Source organism: Lepisosteus platostomus, chromosome 8 (assembly GCF_059453375.1).
Source record: "Lepisosteus platostomus isolate fLepPlt1 chromosome 8, fLepPlt1.hap1, whole genome shotgun sequence".
Taxonomy (NCBI): Eukaryota; Metazoa; Chordata; class Actinopteri; order Semionotiformes; family Lepisosteidae; genus Lepisosteus; species Lepisosteus platostomus.
The window spans coordinates 23955921-23972275 of NC_142618.1; the positions used below are offsets into that span (position 1 = coordinate 23955921).

General features: G+C 36.0%; 1 protein-coding gene across 1 annotated transcript in view; it reads right to left on the bottom strand.

Moving 5' to 3' along the window:
* LOC148657097 (uncharacterized) overlaps positions 1 to 16355 on the bottom strand; it is a 68410-nt gene that overhangs the window by 43492 nt on the left and 8563 nt on the right. The window contains exons 2-11 of the mRNA XM_088642929.1: positions 14636 to 14767; positions 13402 to 13962; positions 12338 to 12503; positions 9152 to 9377; positions 7223 to 7396; positions 5963 to 6052; positions 5135 to 5218; positions 4611 to 4664; positions 1668 to 1721; positions 16 to 69 (exon numbers count right to left, since the gene is read on the bottom strand). Of these exons, the coding sequence (XP_088499055.1) occupies positions 16 to 69; positions 1668 to 1721; positions 4611 to 4664; positions 5135 to 5218; positions 5963 to 6052; positions 7223 to 7396; positions 9152 to 9377; positions 12338 to 12503; positions 13402 to 13962; positions 14636 to 14767 (1595 nt within the window). The remainder of the gene's footprint in view (positions 1 to 15; positions 70 to 1667; positions 1722 to 4610; positions 4665 to 5134; positions 5219 to 5962; positions 6053 to 7222; positions 7397 to 9151; positions 9378 to 12337; positions 12504 to 13401; positions 13963 to 14635; positions 14768 to 16355) is intronic.

Below are 16355 nucleotides of genomic sequence, written 5' to 3' on the forward strand. Positions count from 1 at the left end.
TTCAGACAGCCTTACTTTGGCACCTGTTCGTCCAGGCTCTCCTCTAGGACCAGGTAGACCTGGTACACCCTAAAAATGAAACAAACAAGCATTTACATTAAATGCACACACATTCAATTTCAGAAATATTTAAAAATATAGAGAGTCTTCAAAAAGTATTGGGACAGTGCAGTCTAATCTGGGAATTTCATTATAAACTAATTTTTCATGAGAAAAAATATGACTGATAAGTACAACACCTTTTGTAAGTATGTTATTTAAAAAAAATATCAATTCAATTCTGCCCTCTTGTGTCAATTAAATAAATTGTTAGTGTTTAACATTTTGTTTTATTTTGAAGGACCTTGGTATTGGAGCAATTGGCTGAAAGGTGTTTCCTTTTAGTCAGATGTTAATTGCTGAGTAATTTGGCATTCATAATACCTATGAATATCCTCTCAAACTATCTTACTTTGACTTCTGGAGACCATAGTTAAAAGAAAACATAGAACATTCTGTATAGAAAAGCAGGCAAATTCAAAGCTGAAAGCAAATAAAAACTCAATCAGATTGATATAAAAAATGTGCTCCACAGTTATAATAAACAATCAGCCAAGAGCGGACTGGCCAAGAAAACAATGTGCATGAAGAAAAAAAATCAGAGCTGACATGGAAAAATTCTGAAGCAATTACCAGTGAAATCACAAAAACTACAAAATTATAAAAGTACAGGACTGAAGGTACCAAACCTCCATAGATAGGAATTACCAAGACGGTGATGCAAAATGTAAACCTCTTGTCAGATCTAAGAATTTGCTTTGAAGTAGATAAGGTGGGAGAGTTTTTATGGACAGATAAGACTAAGATAGTCTTTTACCAAAGTGATTGAAAGATGAAGTGTGGAGAAAGAAAGGAAGTGCAGATATTCCAAAGATCACTATCTGTGAAGCATGGTAGAGGTACTGTAACATCACGGCCTGGGTGTGCAACCTCTGGCTGGGTCACTCTTCCTTACTGATGACTTAATTATGTTAGCACCAGAACAATTTCTGAAGTTTACAGAACCATTTAGTCATCTCATGTTGAAAGAAATGCTGCTTATTTATTTGGTGGCACTTTACCATGCAGCATCATAATGACCCAAATCACATGGCCCATGCAATCAGGAAATTCATCAGGAGAACAGCATGGAAAATTTAAAAATGACCAAGTCAGTCGTCAGGCTTAAATTCAACCGAGCATACATGCTGAAGAAAAAAGTTGAAGCAATCTGGGAAGAACTCAAAGTGGCTGCAGAAAAACATCTCTGATGATTACACATAGATTAGTGAATTAGTGAATTTCAGTGCTTGACTTTTACATTCTGAAATATATTTAAAGTGAATGTGCCTTTATATGACAATGCATATCGTTACTTCAAAACACAGAGTTGCTCCAGAATAAATATATGAATGTGGGAAGGCCCCACTAACCTAACATAAATTACATTGCACTTATCATTTATATTGATCTTATGATCACAAAAGCAAATCACTTGACTGGAAAATTGACAATCTGAACCAATACTATTTGTAGGGAACTTTATGTACTTTCTAAACATTGCTCCTGTAAAATACATCATGTTACATTTATTTTTGCTTCTGCGTTATTGTCAAACTTCAAATAATATAAACAGATGGCAGCCCCACCTTTTCCCCTGGCAGCCCAGGTGTTCCCCGCATTCCCTGTTCACCTGGGACACCCTAGACAAAAACAATTAATCATGAATGTAAACAAGGGTGAGCTTCAAATATGCTTCATACTGTACCAAATGGATTGTGACCACCTGCAAAAAAGACACTCTCAACACAAGTCATACAGAGTCTGTGCCAACAATGTATAATTACAAGGCATTATTGTAATTTGCTTATTTATTTATTTTAAAGTGCCTTAAAATTAGATCTGGGAGATAATAACAGTATTTGTCATTTATTTTTATTTTCACAACAAGTCCCACAGGATACGTATGTGTATTTGGAGATCCCATTAAGAAAGACAAATATAAAGAGGATAGAGTATCTAAATGTACTTTCCAATGATTATATTTTTGCCAGATGCAAAATACCATACCTCACAATTTAAAATGTTGGGGCGGTTAAAGTTTTTTTAATTCATTTTAAAAATAAAGTATAACACTCACAGAAATACAAAAATATGTGGCGCTGACACAGAAAAGGAGATAAGAGAGCCTATTAAGTTTTGAAGATAAGAAATCACTGTCAGAGTTTTTGCTCTAGGAGAATGTAATCTAGCCTTACTTCTTTCCATAAGAACAATTTCTGCAAATAAATGTAACCAAATGTGGTTTTACGGTTCTCCCAGTCTGCAGCCAACCTCTTAAAATAGATTTTTCTTTGCAATTTGATCTGCCAAAAAAAGATGTTGTGCCTGAAGACTGACAGTAGCGTGAGAATTAGCAGTTGAGTGCTCAGCAGTACAAAGACACCTAAACACCAGTTAATTGTTTAGTTTAAGATGACTTTGACATCTGTTAAGTGCTTTCTTAATATGATCATGGGTCACAAGGAGCTTCTCCATTTAAAATGACAACTATAACATAGTTATTTTGTGTATCCAAGTGTATGTGTGGAATGATCATAAAATAACATGGTGTGCACTTACAGTACTGTATATTCAACATTATTTTTCATCATCATGTTAACACAAATGAGCAGCACTGTGAAGCTTTGGGACCCTGGGTTCAATTCCTTGGCGTGCTATCTGCTTGGAGTTTGTATGTTCTCCCCATTCTCACATGGGTTTTCTCAGGGTGTTCCAGTTACCTCCCACAGTCCAAAGATATGCTGCTCTTCTCAGTCCAAAGATATGCTGGTAGGTTAATTGGCTTCTGTAAAGAAATTGTTCCTGGTGTGTGTTAGTGTTTGTCTGAGTGAGCTCTGGGATGGAATAGCTGTCAGGAACCGGCAGGTTGTTTCTGAGGATCCTGTACGTGGCCATGAATTCTGCGGGATGCAGAGGCACTCAATCCAAAATTGTAATCCAGAAGCAAGATCGATAGGAGAAGCTTTAGATCAGGTAACCAGATAGATCCGAGACAAACCCAGATAGATTCGAGACAAACTGAGATAGATCCGAGACAAACCCAGATAGATTTGAGACAATCCTAAAGGCGAAATCTGAGAGACAAGATTGAAGAGGGAAAAGTATATCCAAAAAACCGGGAAATCCAACGAGACGAAAAAACACGTGCAGCAGAGAACTCTAAAGGAGGACTCTCAATAGTGAGCATCGGTCGGTGAGTCGGGGAACTTTAAATACTGAAGGGAGACGGACGTGGTTGGATAATGTGATCAGTTCAGTATGAATGAGATCGTGAAACAGTGGGTTTGGGAATGTAACAGCGTTTGTGAGGGAGAGTGCAGGGCAAGACAATGGCGTCCTGTCCATGGTTTATCCCACATTGTTCCCATTGCTTGCTGGATTAGGCTCTGGCACTACCTGCGATTCTTTACTGGATGAAGCGGATTAGAAAATGGATGGATGGAAGTCAACAGAAACATCACTATGTGGTAAACTCTTCCAGGTATTTAGCAATGCTTTTATAAAAATGAAAACAGGCATTTGCAGTAGATGCAGCAGCCATCACCGTTTCTCCATATCACTCTACAGCACCAGAGACTGAACAAAATATTTTAAAATTACTATATATAATCTTTTTTTTTTATATACAACTTAAAATATTAATTAATTAATTTTTATCTTCAGTATGTCTAATTTGGATATTTAGATTATATTTTATCCTACCATTCACTTGTTATAGTCTTTCATCATTTTTACAGTAGTTTGATTCAGATGGTGAATTTTACCATATTTTAATCAAGCAGGGCAGCCACAGTAGCTCATACAGCAAGGGTGTCTAGCTCCTGACCCACGTTCAATCCCAGGTGTGTGCAAGTGATGTACCTTGCTCTAATTCCTTCCAGATGGCTCCCAGGTCTACTCAGCTTGCTTTCCAATTGAGTACCAGGGGTTAATCCTTCTGGGGTTAATAGGCCAGCCAGAGCGTGATGCTGACCACATCACCTCCACCTCCAGTGTTGGGTGGCTAAGAAAAATGGTGGCCCTTACTCCCCATTCCCCATGGGTCTGTATGGCCTGAAAAGGGACCTACCTTAATCAAGTAGCTCAGCAGCTCCATGGTTTTCAAGGTATTGAGTCAGCGGTACAAGATTTTCATTTTCCTTGTTGAAATTAGGAGTGATTTTTATACAGTAGGTAGTGCTGCTACTTGTCATTGATTTCAACTATACTCCCAAACACCTGAAATCAATTACTGTAATTTATGTGTATTTTTATGCAAGGCATTGTATGTGTATTTTTAGCTTTTAGAACATGGGAAGGATTATTGGAAACGAACATTTTCTTATTCTTATTAACAATAAATATTAGGGTTCTTTATCTCCACATTAGCAGTATGAACCATGGCTCATTAGAAACTCATTGCAATAACAGAGGGTTACCTTAGTTCACCCGTGATGCGTGGCTTAAGGTACAGAAATAAATCAGGGGACACATGAGAGACTTTGATTGGGAAGGTGTACTGTATGTATTGGACATCGGTCAGTACTCACAGGCTTACCGTCATCCCCTGGGGGACCTGGCCTCCCCTTTTCACCTCGGATTCCCTGGGGGGTGAAATAAGCAGTCAAATAAGATGTTTTAGCATTTAAGTATTATACATTTACTGAATTGTATTAAAATTACATTGCAGCAATACTAGCAGTCACACAGTAGGGCGTACAACACACCAACTCTGATTCTGATTCTAATTTCGCTCCATGCACAATATATGAGTAAACCATCACATAACTACTAACAGTCACAAGGATACTAAATCAGTACGACTTGATTTATCTCTTTCTTTGCTTGTCTGTATGACACATCAATTAAGGTAACTGGTTTCTAGTCATTCTAGGGTCGTCTGATGCTTTCTGATGAGCCTAGAATGATGATGATGATAGACAGAGATGTCTTATGCAAACAGAGAAAACTACAACATATCTATTACTCAAACTTTCACTTTGCTTCTTTTGATACTTTTATTGAGTAGAGTGACAGATTTAGCGAATGCTGCTTTACCAAAATCCTAATTTACCTTTGGTCCAGGGAGACCAGGAGATCCAGGAGAACCAGTAGGGCAATCACATTTGTCCACATTGGGTAATCTATCCAGTGGGCACTGGCAAACAAAGGGTACACAGCCAGCTCACAGAAAACATACTTAAAACTCTTTACAGACATACAGTACGTATCATGCATATGAAGATGACAGAAAGTAACATACAGTACTTACCCTCTCATCATCCTGTTCAAAAAGAGAGAGAAAATGGAATGTAAGACATATTCTCACTTCTCTAGGAAAAATGCAGAACCATGATGGTATTGCTCTTCTCTCTAAAATCTTCATCAATATTGATATACAGGATGTTTAAAAACTTTGGCATAGACTATAAATCTATAAATTTATACTATAAATATTGAAAAACAAATCAGCTCCAGTTTTGGCTATTTTCTAAATCAACATCTCCTCCCAGTACTTTTATAGTAAGTTTCTAAACTCAACTTGTTATTCTTTTTTGTAAAATAAGTAAACGAGAGCATGGACAGTCAATTATCACAACAGGAAGCAGTGACCATAATGCAAGTCCCTTGAGAAAATAACGTATAACTAATAATATAATAAACTTTAAAGTAATACATCAAAAGTATTAAAATGAAAGTTCCCAATATAAGGGCATCATTCAAACAAATAAATATTGGCATTCAAATTAGAAAAATAAAATATCTTTTTGTTTGCTTTTTACAAATATGCATGTAATTCACAAGGTGAAGCAACACTAGTAAAAGTAAAAAGTAAGTGTATCAGCATCTGCACATTTATAATGCAAATAGTTATTCAAGTACTGTATATGGTATTTCACACCAAGGCCCTTACCACAGAGTAGATTTCGCATGCCGTCTCTCTTTCACTTTGCTGGGGATCACAATAAAGTCTCAGTTTTTGTATCTCAATCTAAACAAGAAAACAAATACAGAAATTAAAGCTCCTGGATTGAAGCATTTCTGAATTAATTTTTTTATTCTATTAATTTAGAATTGCCCATTAGCTTTTCTATTATTTACCCTAATGGGTGTTTTTAGGTCTTGGCTCACAGCAACAGCACCTGAGCCCGCACATGAGAATAGTGAAGGTAAGGTAAGCCCCACAGCAACACACAGTGGGTGCAGTGCCAATAAGGACACAGGGGTTCCTGTTTCACCTGGAGGCCAGGCATCCCAAACCAATGAATGGGGGAAAGATTTATCATCTATCAAAGCAATTTGGGGACAGTGGCACATGCAAAACATTTCACAACATAGTTGAGGATTTTGTTTCTGTATCTCACTCCTGTCATGTCAACATTTATGCTGTAAAATCAATGGGTTTTATATATTATTTAATCCCACCACAAAAGGTAAATTATCAAGCGCCATATTTTTCGTGTTCTCCTACATGTGGGCCCAGAAATCTCCCTCTTCTCTATTTCTTTGTCCTCTTGTCTATATGACACATAAATTAAGGTAGCTGGTTTGTAGTCATTCTAGGCTCAACTGATGCTTTCTGTTTCTCCTGCCATGACATACTAATAGATCAGGCCTCCGTTGACCTCAGACATCATATGGAGGTACTGTCTGCACTGAGACATAAACACCTATGGAGATTTTGTATCTGTTGAGTAGCAGTATAAAAGATATGGAGAAGCCTGTTGCCATTACCAGTGATTTTATTATCCTAGAAATTGTACTCTATGATACATTCAGGGTGGCAGAAAGAAGGATCTGTGTGCAACCATATTCAATGTGAGTGCCTCTGCATATTTATCACTTTTTTTGTCTGATGACCATCCATGGACATGACAATCTTGAAATTGAACAGTAGGAAATCGTGGAAAGCAAGTATAATTATTCACGTACACATCTTAGAATGTTTTCTTATAAAAAATGTGACACTGTGCCAATCAAATGAATAACGAAGTCAGTTTTTATTGTCAGGGCGTATCTAACATATCCACAACAAATTATGTGTAGAAGATAAACTAGCTATTGAAACCATTTTAACACACATTTTTGACACACAGTTGGCAAAACTGCAAAGTGTGAATATATACTGTAGCTAACAAAAAACGTTTCTGTGCAAACTCACTGGTACAGTTGCCTCCCTCTTCACTCGCTTGGCAACCTGCGTCTTTCCATTAATATAGATAGGGATAACCTGTTCCAGAGGCTTTTCTTCAATCTGGACATCATCCAGAAAGCATGTTATGTGCTTCGCTTTAACAAGCAGTTTAAGCTGGTGCCAATCTTCATCAAAGAGTTCCTACAGTATAATATACTGGAATCAGGGCAGGTATTTGTTACATTTTTAGTCAATCATATGATAAACCCATTGTATACAATCAGGTCATAAATAGCAATGTACTGTACCAATTTTCTGAACATTCTAAGCATTGTGATATAGTAAACATTTATAGGATAATTATATCTTAAAATTAAAATATGAATCAAGCAACAGAATACCATCTCTAAGCAATTTACCTTCAAAAATACAGATTATTTCAAATGTTTTACTGCATTGCTCTCCTTTACATTTATATGTATGTACAGTAGTAAGCACATATATATAAAACACCTGATTTTAAAGTTATACAGATGTGTTTTAAATTAATATTTTGTAACACTACCATTTTGTCAATGACGTAAAAGGAAATAAACGTTTTCATCATTTCTAAATTATGTTTCTTTTTACATTTATAAATTTAAGGATTGTCCTTAAATTTGTAAATGATTACAAGTTTAAACATTAGTGTTTTTGCTATCAGAATATACATTTTAATATAAAATTGATGTGATGTCTGTTTAAAATCTCTATTTTTTAAATTGTTAAAGCTGTAAAAAAATATGGAAAAAAACCTTATGTGTGACCTGGTCATGTTGCTACATATTCGTGTGGCAAAATTGTAATGTCTTGATGAATTTAAATGCTTAATTCATTCTTTGCCAAAATGAATTTTCTTTTTACTCATCCTGCCAAAAGGAAAATTGACAATATGCCATACTCTAGCTTTTGGAATATGAAATATTAGCCAGATAAAATATTTTAAGTTACATTAAAATTACAGAAAATTGAAAAAGAAATTCCAAAAACAGTTGAATGCTTGATTATGTCTTTTTATAATATCTGACTTTGGACTTAAACATTTTCCCAACAATATTGTAGCGCTTCAGGGTTCACATGGGCACCCTCGCCACTGCCGCATCAGGTCGGCCCCCCACCATTGGGGACTCGAGCCCAGGCCTCCAAAGTCACTCAACAGGGACCCAGCCTCTTGAGCCAAAGGGAAATCTCCCCTCAGCCCGGCGGCTGCGGTCCCTGCTATCCACAGGGAAGGGCGGTGACGTCACCGCTCTGTTAAGCCAGATCTCGCAAGCAATGGAGGCCGTATGCATTACACTCTCCCCCACTTAACTCACCATCCTCAGCAAAGGGCTATCCCATCCCACTTCTAACACCAATGTAACACTTCAGGGTTCACATGGACACCCTCACCGCTTGCTGCATCAGGACAGCCCCCCACCATCAGGGACTCAAACCCAGGCCTCCGGCATCACTCAACAGGGACCCAGCCTCTTGAGCCAAAGGGAAATCTCCCCTCAGCCCTGCGGCTGCGGTCCCTGCTATCCACAGGGAAGGGCGGTGATGTCACCGTGCTGGTAAGCCGGCTCTCACAAGCAATGGAGGCCATATGCATTACAATATTGATGGTTTTAGAAAAAGTACGGATATATTTAATTTACTTAGAAATCAACTTATGTGCATAATAATAGTAATACTTCACAACTTCAAAAGCTCACAATGTATAAGCAACATTCACATACAAATCTTTGACATTGGTACTCAGACAGAGTGTTTAAGAATCTATTTTTAGTTGAAGATACTTTTAATCTAGTACATTAAAACAGTTCTGAAGTGGTACTATTTGTGTGTATGGGAAAACAATATTACAGTACAAGCCAAAATTTTCAGAGCAGCATTAAGAAAAAGAGAAACATGTCAAGTAGAGCTTTCACAAACCTTTAAGCGTCCATCATCAAAAATGATAGACTGAAGTTCACTGATAAGGCTAGTTGTTGTGAAGGTAACTGTTTTTTCTCCACCATTGATTGTCACTGCTGCTTGAAGAATGTTGTCTCTGGACAGAATTCTCCAAAGTTCAAACCTTTCTTTGTTTGTTGGTGATTTTAAACGAAGAGTGGCCACAAATACATATGATGGAGGAAGACCCTCAGGAAATATATCTCTAGAATTTTAGAAACCAAACACGGGAAAAATAAGGAACAAAAAATGAAAGGATTCAGTATCTTTGTCCTGTTTTAGCAATGAGGAAGTATTCTGCTATAGTATATATTGTTGTTATTATTTTAGGATAGGATAGGATAAATTACATGTATTTAGATAAAAACTAAGAAAACACAACATTTATTTTAAGCACACAAAAACCCAGCATATAATCTATTGTGATTCTCAGTATCATTGATCTAACCTGCCTTAAAATAGCAATTTATGTCATCTGTATTTTGCTTTAATTTGGTTTCCTACTTCTTATTCCACTATTGTTTGTTTCATTTGATTTCTTGCAGTTATTTCTGCATTAACTGGCCTTTAGCAAATGTTCAGATAAAGAGTTTGCATTAAATGGTGATGAAAAAATGTTACACAGGGACCTGAAGATGTCATTAGAAATACTTGCTAATATAATATGAACAAATGTTCTAAACTACTTATGCACTTCAGCTTGGCAGCGGTGCTATCATTTTGTAGCCTTATATCTAGGAAAGTAAACGAGGCTGTTGTTTTTATAATAATAACCTTAATAAATGTTCTAATCGGGGATTTTAGAAACCTACAGTATATACAGTAAAAGTCTTCTATAGACATTTTCTGTAAAGGTGGGCCTGGTCAATACTGGTATGAGAGACTTCTAAAGAAAATAACATTGACATGGTGGTGTTGGTAGTTTGTGGTGGCCTTTCCTATGGAACATTATTTCCAAAGCAGTCCCTCAGAACAGTGACAGGGATTACTGGCTCACTAGGAGATACCATCCTTCATCCTTTAAACTGCCAGCTTGACTACTTTGTTGTTAAAGCGGAACTGCGGTCCCAATTTCTCAGACGATGTATGAAATCTCAGTAACAAATAAATTCATTGATGGCATAGTAAAATTTTAAACATTTCTTATTGAGTGCAAAATCGTAAACTTTGTGAAAGTACTGTGTGGTTGCCATGTTGTTGCAAATCATTGGTCTTGCCACTGGCAAGAGCGAGAGTTTTTCACTAATTGTGACATACAGTGAGCCCTTCCTGCTCACTAGTCCCTGTAAGCAAAAAGGGAAACTTGGTCTACAAACAATGTCACCTTGTATGTTTATATAAAAATAAATACAGTAGCAACATTCACATGGTCTAAAGTATGTGCATTATTACTACAAAAAATAGGTTTGTTTTCAAATATTGACAAGTTGGGATCGGACATATACTGTACTACATATGAAATTTTGGAATGCAGTGAGAGGAATATCAGTGCTTGATAGAAAAATAGATAAAATCTATTTTCACTATATAAGTGATACTTTTTATCGTAAGAGCAATATTTCTATTGAATTAAAAGAGGTTAACAAGTGTGCTTGTTTACAATGTAACAGGGCAGCTTCATGCCACCAGATATTTTGTTGTCTTGTTTTGAATCTGAGACATTGACACAATGTGACGAAATGCATACCTGGAAATTTCATCAATTTTCTGATGTAAATTGGAGGTTGTACACTTTATACTTTCATTGTGGTTTGAAATGTACTTATCAATGCCAATTCTTTATAACCCTGACATGTAAAAATTGTTTTGCAGTTCCCCTTTAAAAATCTCATGGAACTGTTTGTAAACTTTAAAGGCAGTGTCCTAGCTAAATTCGACTTTAGACTTGCACAATATGACCTACTGTATCTAAAACTCCCCTAATTATTTTTTTAGTTTTCAACCAGTTCTGCTCTTCTCTGCACCCGCTGGTGTAGAATGGCTGCTGAGACACACCCTAATGGTTGCTGGACCTTAGTGGTTGTTTAGTGGATGGATTTTAGTTTAGTGGACTTTATAGGTGATTCCCTGCTTATATAAAATGTTCTGTCCTTTAGGATGAAAGTTATTATACAAATACAACAAAATATTTCATATTATAAACTTGTTGCCTTAAATTCAGGATGGAGGAATACTTTCAGAAACAAAAAGCAATATTAAAGTATAATATTAAAGTATAAATAAAGCAATATTAGTATAATAAAAAGAGTGCCAATTAAAATAATGCAACATAATCAGAATTAGTAAAAAAAACAAACAAGACACAAAAAACATGATATCAGTAACGGGATAATTCAGATAACACAAACAAACCTTTATTACTACTTAATGCTTATTTAATGAATCACTGTTTATGAAACTATCTCTTGATGTTAAAAGTTGCCCTGTTCATACACTACCAATTTCCTCACAAATACTTTCTTTTCCAAACTCAAAATTTGTCTAACAGCACATAAGCAGTATTCAATGAAGGGCAATTAAATCCACCTTAGAATCAATTGGATTCAACATATTTCTACATGATATTTGGAATACCAGTGTACATTAAGGTTTAATTTTTAACTGTTGAGTAATACCACTGGAATCACTTGACAATTTGAATAATACAGGTTATTCAGAGCTCTTTTCAGACGAAATTGTCATAAACTTAAGAATTTTGTGTCTAAAATCTTATCTGCATTTACTGTATATGTAAAAAAGATAATGTAATATAAAATGTGGTTTATCACATTAATGGTGGAAACACATGCATTTAAAACAACTGATTAAAACTATAAACTCAGAAAAATATGTTTCATAGACTAGGCTGAGCTGCTGGCTGTACTATACCTTGTCTCCTAGGCAACACAGAATGTTGAATTCTAATGTATAAAAATCACTAAGTTACCAGAAACTTTAGCACATTTTACAACAGTTTTCCAATGGAGTGCCTTGATCCTAAGTTGTTTTAATTAGTACCTCAGTCACCACCATGTAAAGTATATGACAAATAAAACACATTTAATATACTTAGGAAAATAAATATAAAAAAGTCCTAAGTAGATCCTACATTTTCTTCACTGTAAACAATGTCAAACAATCTGAACATGTGAACATGACAAGGAGCAATGGAAAGATCAAACCCACCTTGTATTCTCTGTTATGTCCACTTGAGAACTCAGGAGGAAGGCTGTCTCTGACATCAGGGATCCCTGTATTTTCTGTGCTTTCTTGTTAATTTTTAAACCCAGCATCAACTCAAAACCCTTCTCATCACGAGAGGCTACAGGAATCCTGGTTGGACACACAGATTCTGGAGAAAACAACATGTGAGACCAACTTGTCTGCCCTGACATAACAAGTGTGAAATACAAGTAGAAGTGAACAGTGTAGTTCGAACATATATTAACTCATGGTGTTTGTAATTTGTAAAATTTGTAAAACTGTAGTAATATAATATTGACAGGATAAAATAAAGGGCTCAACATATTTGTGTTTCAAAATAAATGACATTCAAACTAAAATATTCAATCTAACCTGGAAAATATGCTTTCCTGTCTGTGCTTGTCATCTCTCTGTTTAACCACAAAAAGATAGCTTTCTTTCACTGTAATTTCAGACCCCAGGCCTGACATTGTGGCTTCACTTCCCTTCTGTTTCCTAAGAAAGTCATAGGAGTACCCTTATTAATCCCACATGTGAACTGCCAATGCACCTGCTGTTAGTGACAACTGAGTGGACTCTATTAATATACAGTAGGTAACTATAGAATTGTGTTTGTTTCATATTCCCATGATGAAAAGTTTACCACACAAGATCTGATGGTTTCTAAAATCTATGGACTCTAGGATGCTAACTGGCTTTGGATCAACTTGGCAGTCTAGGAAAGGACATAGATTTCTTGTTGTCTCTAAATTGAAACAAATTAACATATAAACTGAACAAGATTAAATTTCAGTTTACTATATACATGTCAACAAAATATTTAAATACTAAATACTTGGCTTATCCTCTAACTTTTTACAAAATGTCTGAATGATGTATCAGCGGGGTCATTAATAATAAAATAATGCATATACAAATCATTTATCTTGAAAATATTATTTTTGTATTGTCAGCAACCATGTCCATGTAGCAAGAAATGTCAAAGTGTTGCTGATGCAGAAAGACCTGGAAACTCTAGTGGAATCTTTACATTTTTGCGGTCCTACCTTCACAAAGCTTCTGTTGCATGGCTTCCTTTATTCTGCCAATAGTAGTGTAGTCTTCTGCATACAGTACATAGGTTGAAGAGGGCTTGTTGGCAATCGACACCAGCTCAGACTTGGTGATTTCAGTGCCCACCCCTACAGCAAACATGATGATGTTCTGGGCTTTAGCCTCCACTGAGGCATCTACAACATCATCTTGTGACTTCCCGTCTGTCACAACCACTGCGATTCGGTTCTTGGCTGTGTTGGTCCTCTGAGATGATGGAAAAACATGATCTGTGGCGAATTTGATGGCTCTGCCAGTCTGAGTGTTGCCTCCGAGATACTTAATTTTACCAATGGCTTCAATGACTTCCTGGCTGCTCTGATGTTTTCCCAAAGGGATCTCCAACCTGGGAGTGTCACTGTACTGAACAACACCCACCTGTGTGTACTGGGGACCCACATCAAAGCCACTCGTAATGTTTATGAGCCAGTTCTTGGCAGTGTCAAAGTCTGTGTATCCCACACTCCAGGAGCCATCAATGATATACACCAAGTCATTCACTGCTGTTCTGCAGCCTTCAAACAAGAATTAGACAAGCTTTTACATTCCATTTAAACAGACTGTACAGCAGTCACAAACAAGTGTTGTTGTCATAATTTATTCAATGTTATGTTTAACTAAGAAAAATAAAACATGGTAAAAATAGCTAATCTAAGCACATCAATCTACCTTTTCAATTTTCCCCAGATAAAAGTGAATGGAAAATCATGTATGATTTTACTTTTTATTGCTGCACTGTTTTTCCAGTATGCAATAGGATTGTCCCAAAGAGTATTAGCTAGTAGGTATCCACGGAATATGTTTATAATGGTCAATATGTCTACACTAGCTCATATCCCATAAACAGTTAAATCTCATAATCAGACACCTAAGATCATTTATGAAACTGACGACATGTTTTAAAATCGCAAAATGGTATAAAACGTTCAAGCCTTAACTTAAGCACCAGTTGGGTGAAACACATGTATGAAATGCACAAGCAGTTGATATACATGAATGATTCATTAAAGATCATTATCAGAGATTCATTAGAAGCTATGGCTTCTTCTGTAAAAATCATGATGGAACACATCTTGGTTATATCGTTTTACATTTCCATTTCTTTGCTGTTCTCTTTCAGTTGCTTACTCTCCTTCTTTATTTTAAATTTTGCAATTGCTAGTTACTAGAAAAATAATATACACATACCAACTCGGACATCTTCGTCATCATCATCATCTCCAAGTAAAAATGGCAGTAACAAAACCATTATTAATGATCTTAATATCCATGTATTCATTGTATTATAGCAGACAGTGCGATCTTCAGAACTTTCTGGACCTAAAATTAAAATAATATACATAGTTAAGCATTAGTATTAATAGCCTATTATTGTTTACTCTCTTTTAGTTACAAATTTATTGGAAACTTATAAATTAATGAAAGAGGTACCAAAATAAATGCTCTTTTAGAATACATATTTATTTACTAAAGAAAAATAATTTTTGGGTCCTGTCAGAACTCCCCTTAAAATTGTGCAAATGTTCTCATACACATAATTAATTCATTGGTACGGAGGTCAAGGTTGTATGCCAACCATATGCCATTCCAGGTTCCTGTCGTGTCAATTTTCCAAATGAAGAGTGTCCAAAATCAATTAACACAAAGTTATTCCTAACAGTTTCTCTCCATATTTTTCTAAACTGGATGAAAGGGAAAAAAACATTTGTGGCTTTTAAATATTAGGTAGCCACCACTTCAGCGTGCTGAAAATTTGAAAACTCATCTTGGCTGTTAAAGCATTTGTTGGATAAAGGTTATTTAGTAACTTTAAATATTAAAACTCTTTGCTCCACTTTATTATATTTCATACACAAAATACCTCTAACACTCATTAGGTTGTATATATACAGAGATTCTTCAGTATGTACTGTAGGAGAGACTGAAGAGAGCAGAGAGCAAAGGAAAGTGGGTAGTGAACTTTCAGTGTAATGATTACCATTGATGAGAATACCTCTTAGGATATTGCATTTCCACAGCAGTTCAATAGGACAGTTTTTCTTCAATTAGTAATAATAAGGTACTAGTTTCTTAAATAACTAATTATTAGCTTATTGGCAATGCAGAAGATGCACACCACTAGTTGGTGCAGCAGGCACTTTTATGAAACCTTTGCAAGTAGCATAGTGCTCTTCTGTCTGTATGAGATTTAGGAATTTAGATGACAAAAAGCTGGGAGACCAATCCATCTGTCTGGAAACTGACAGGGACCTGGCTGTCCATTAAAAACTGACAATGTTGGGCTCCCGAATTACTCAAATACTAATAGCGCTTGACTGAATAGTTCTTGAGGTCCAGAACACCACTGTTCGGCATTTCAGCCTGAGGGAGGTACTAGCTGACTGTGACTTAAGCAGTGCCGCCAGTGTGGATGAAGATTACCATGGGTAGAGAGCTATTAGTTGGCCAAGACAACACAGAAACTCCTGCAGTTTCCTGGGTGCTTGCAGGTTTACAGTGGTGTAAGAAAAGGATGTGTTTCACCTCCAATCAATGCTGAATCGAAATGTGTCAATGGATTGGTATTGAAAAATAATATATATATACAGTACATACTGAATAAGGTCTGAGAAAATCATGTACAGTTTCTTTTGTTGAAAACAAAAGAATAAAAATGTATTTATCTGGCTCAATATATAAAACAATATGTTATTCTTTTATATTTTCCGTGTTCTGGCACATACAGTATGTAATACTGTAAGCAATGATATACTGGGAATCCCAAGAAAATCTCGCATTAACAATTTGTCTTTGTACTGAAAATTGTTGTAAGTAACTTAAAGGAGGGACTTGATTTATTTCCTAACCAAAGCAAAACCAAAAATAAATACCATGCTGAGAAAACTGACAAACCTGTTCTTCAGCATCA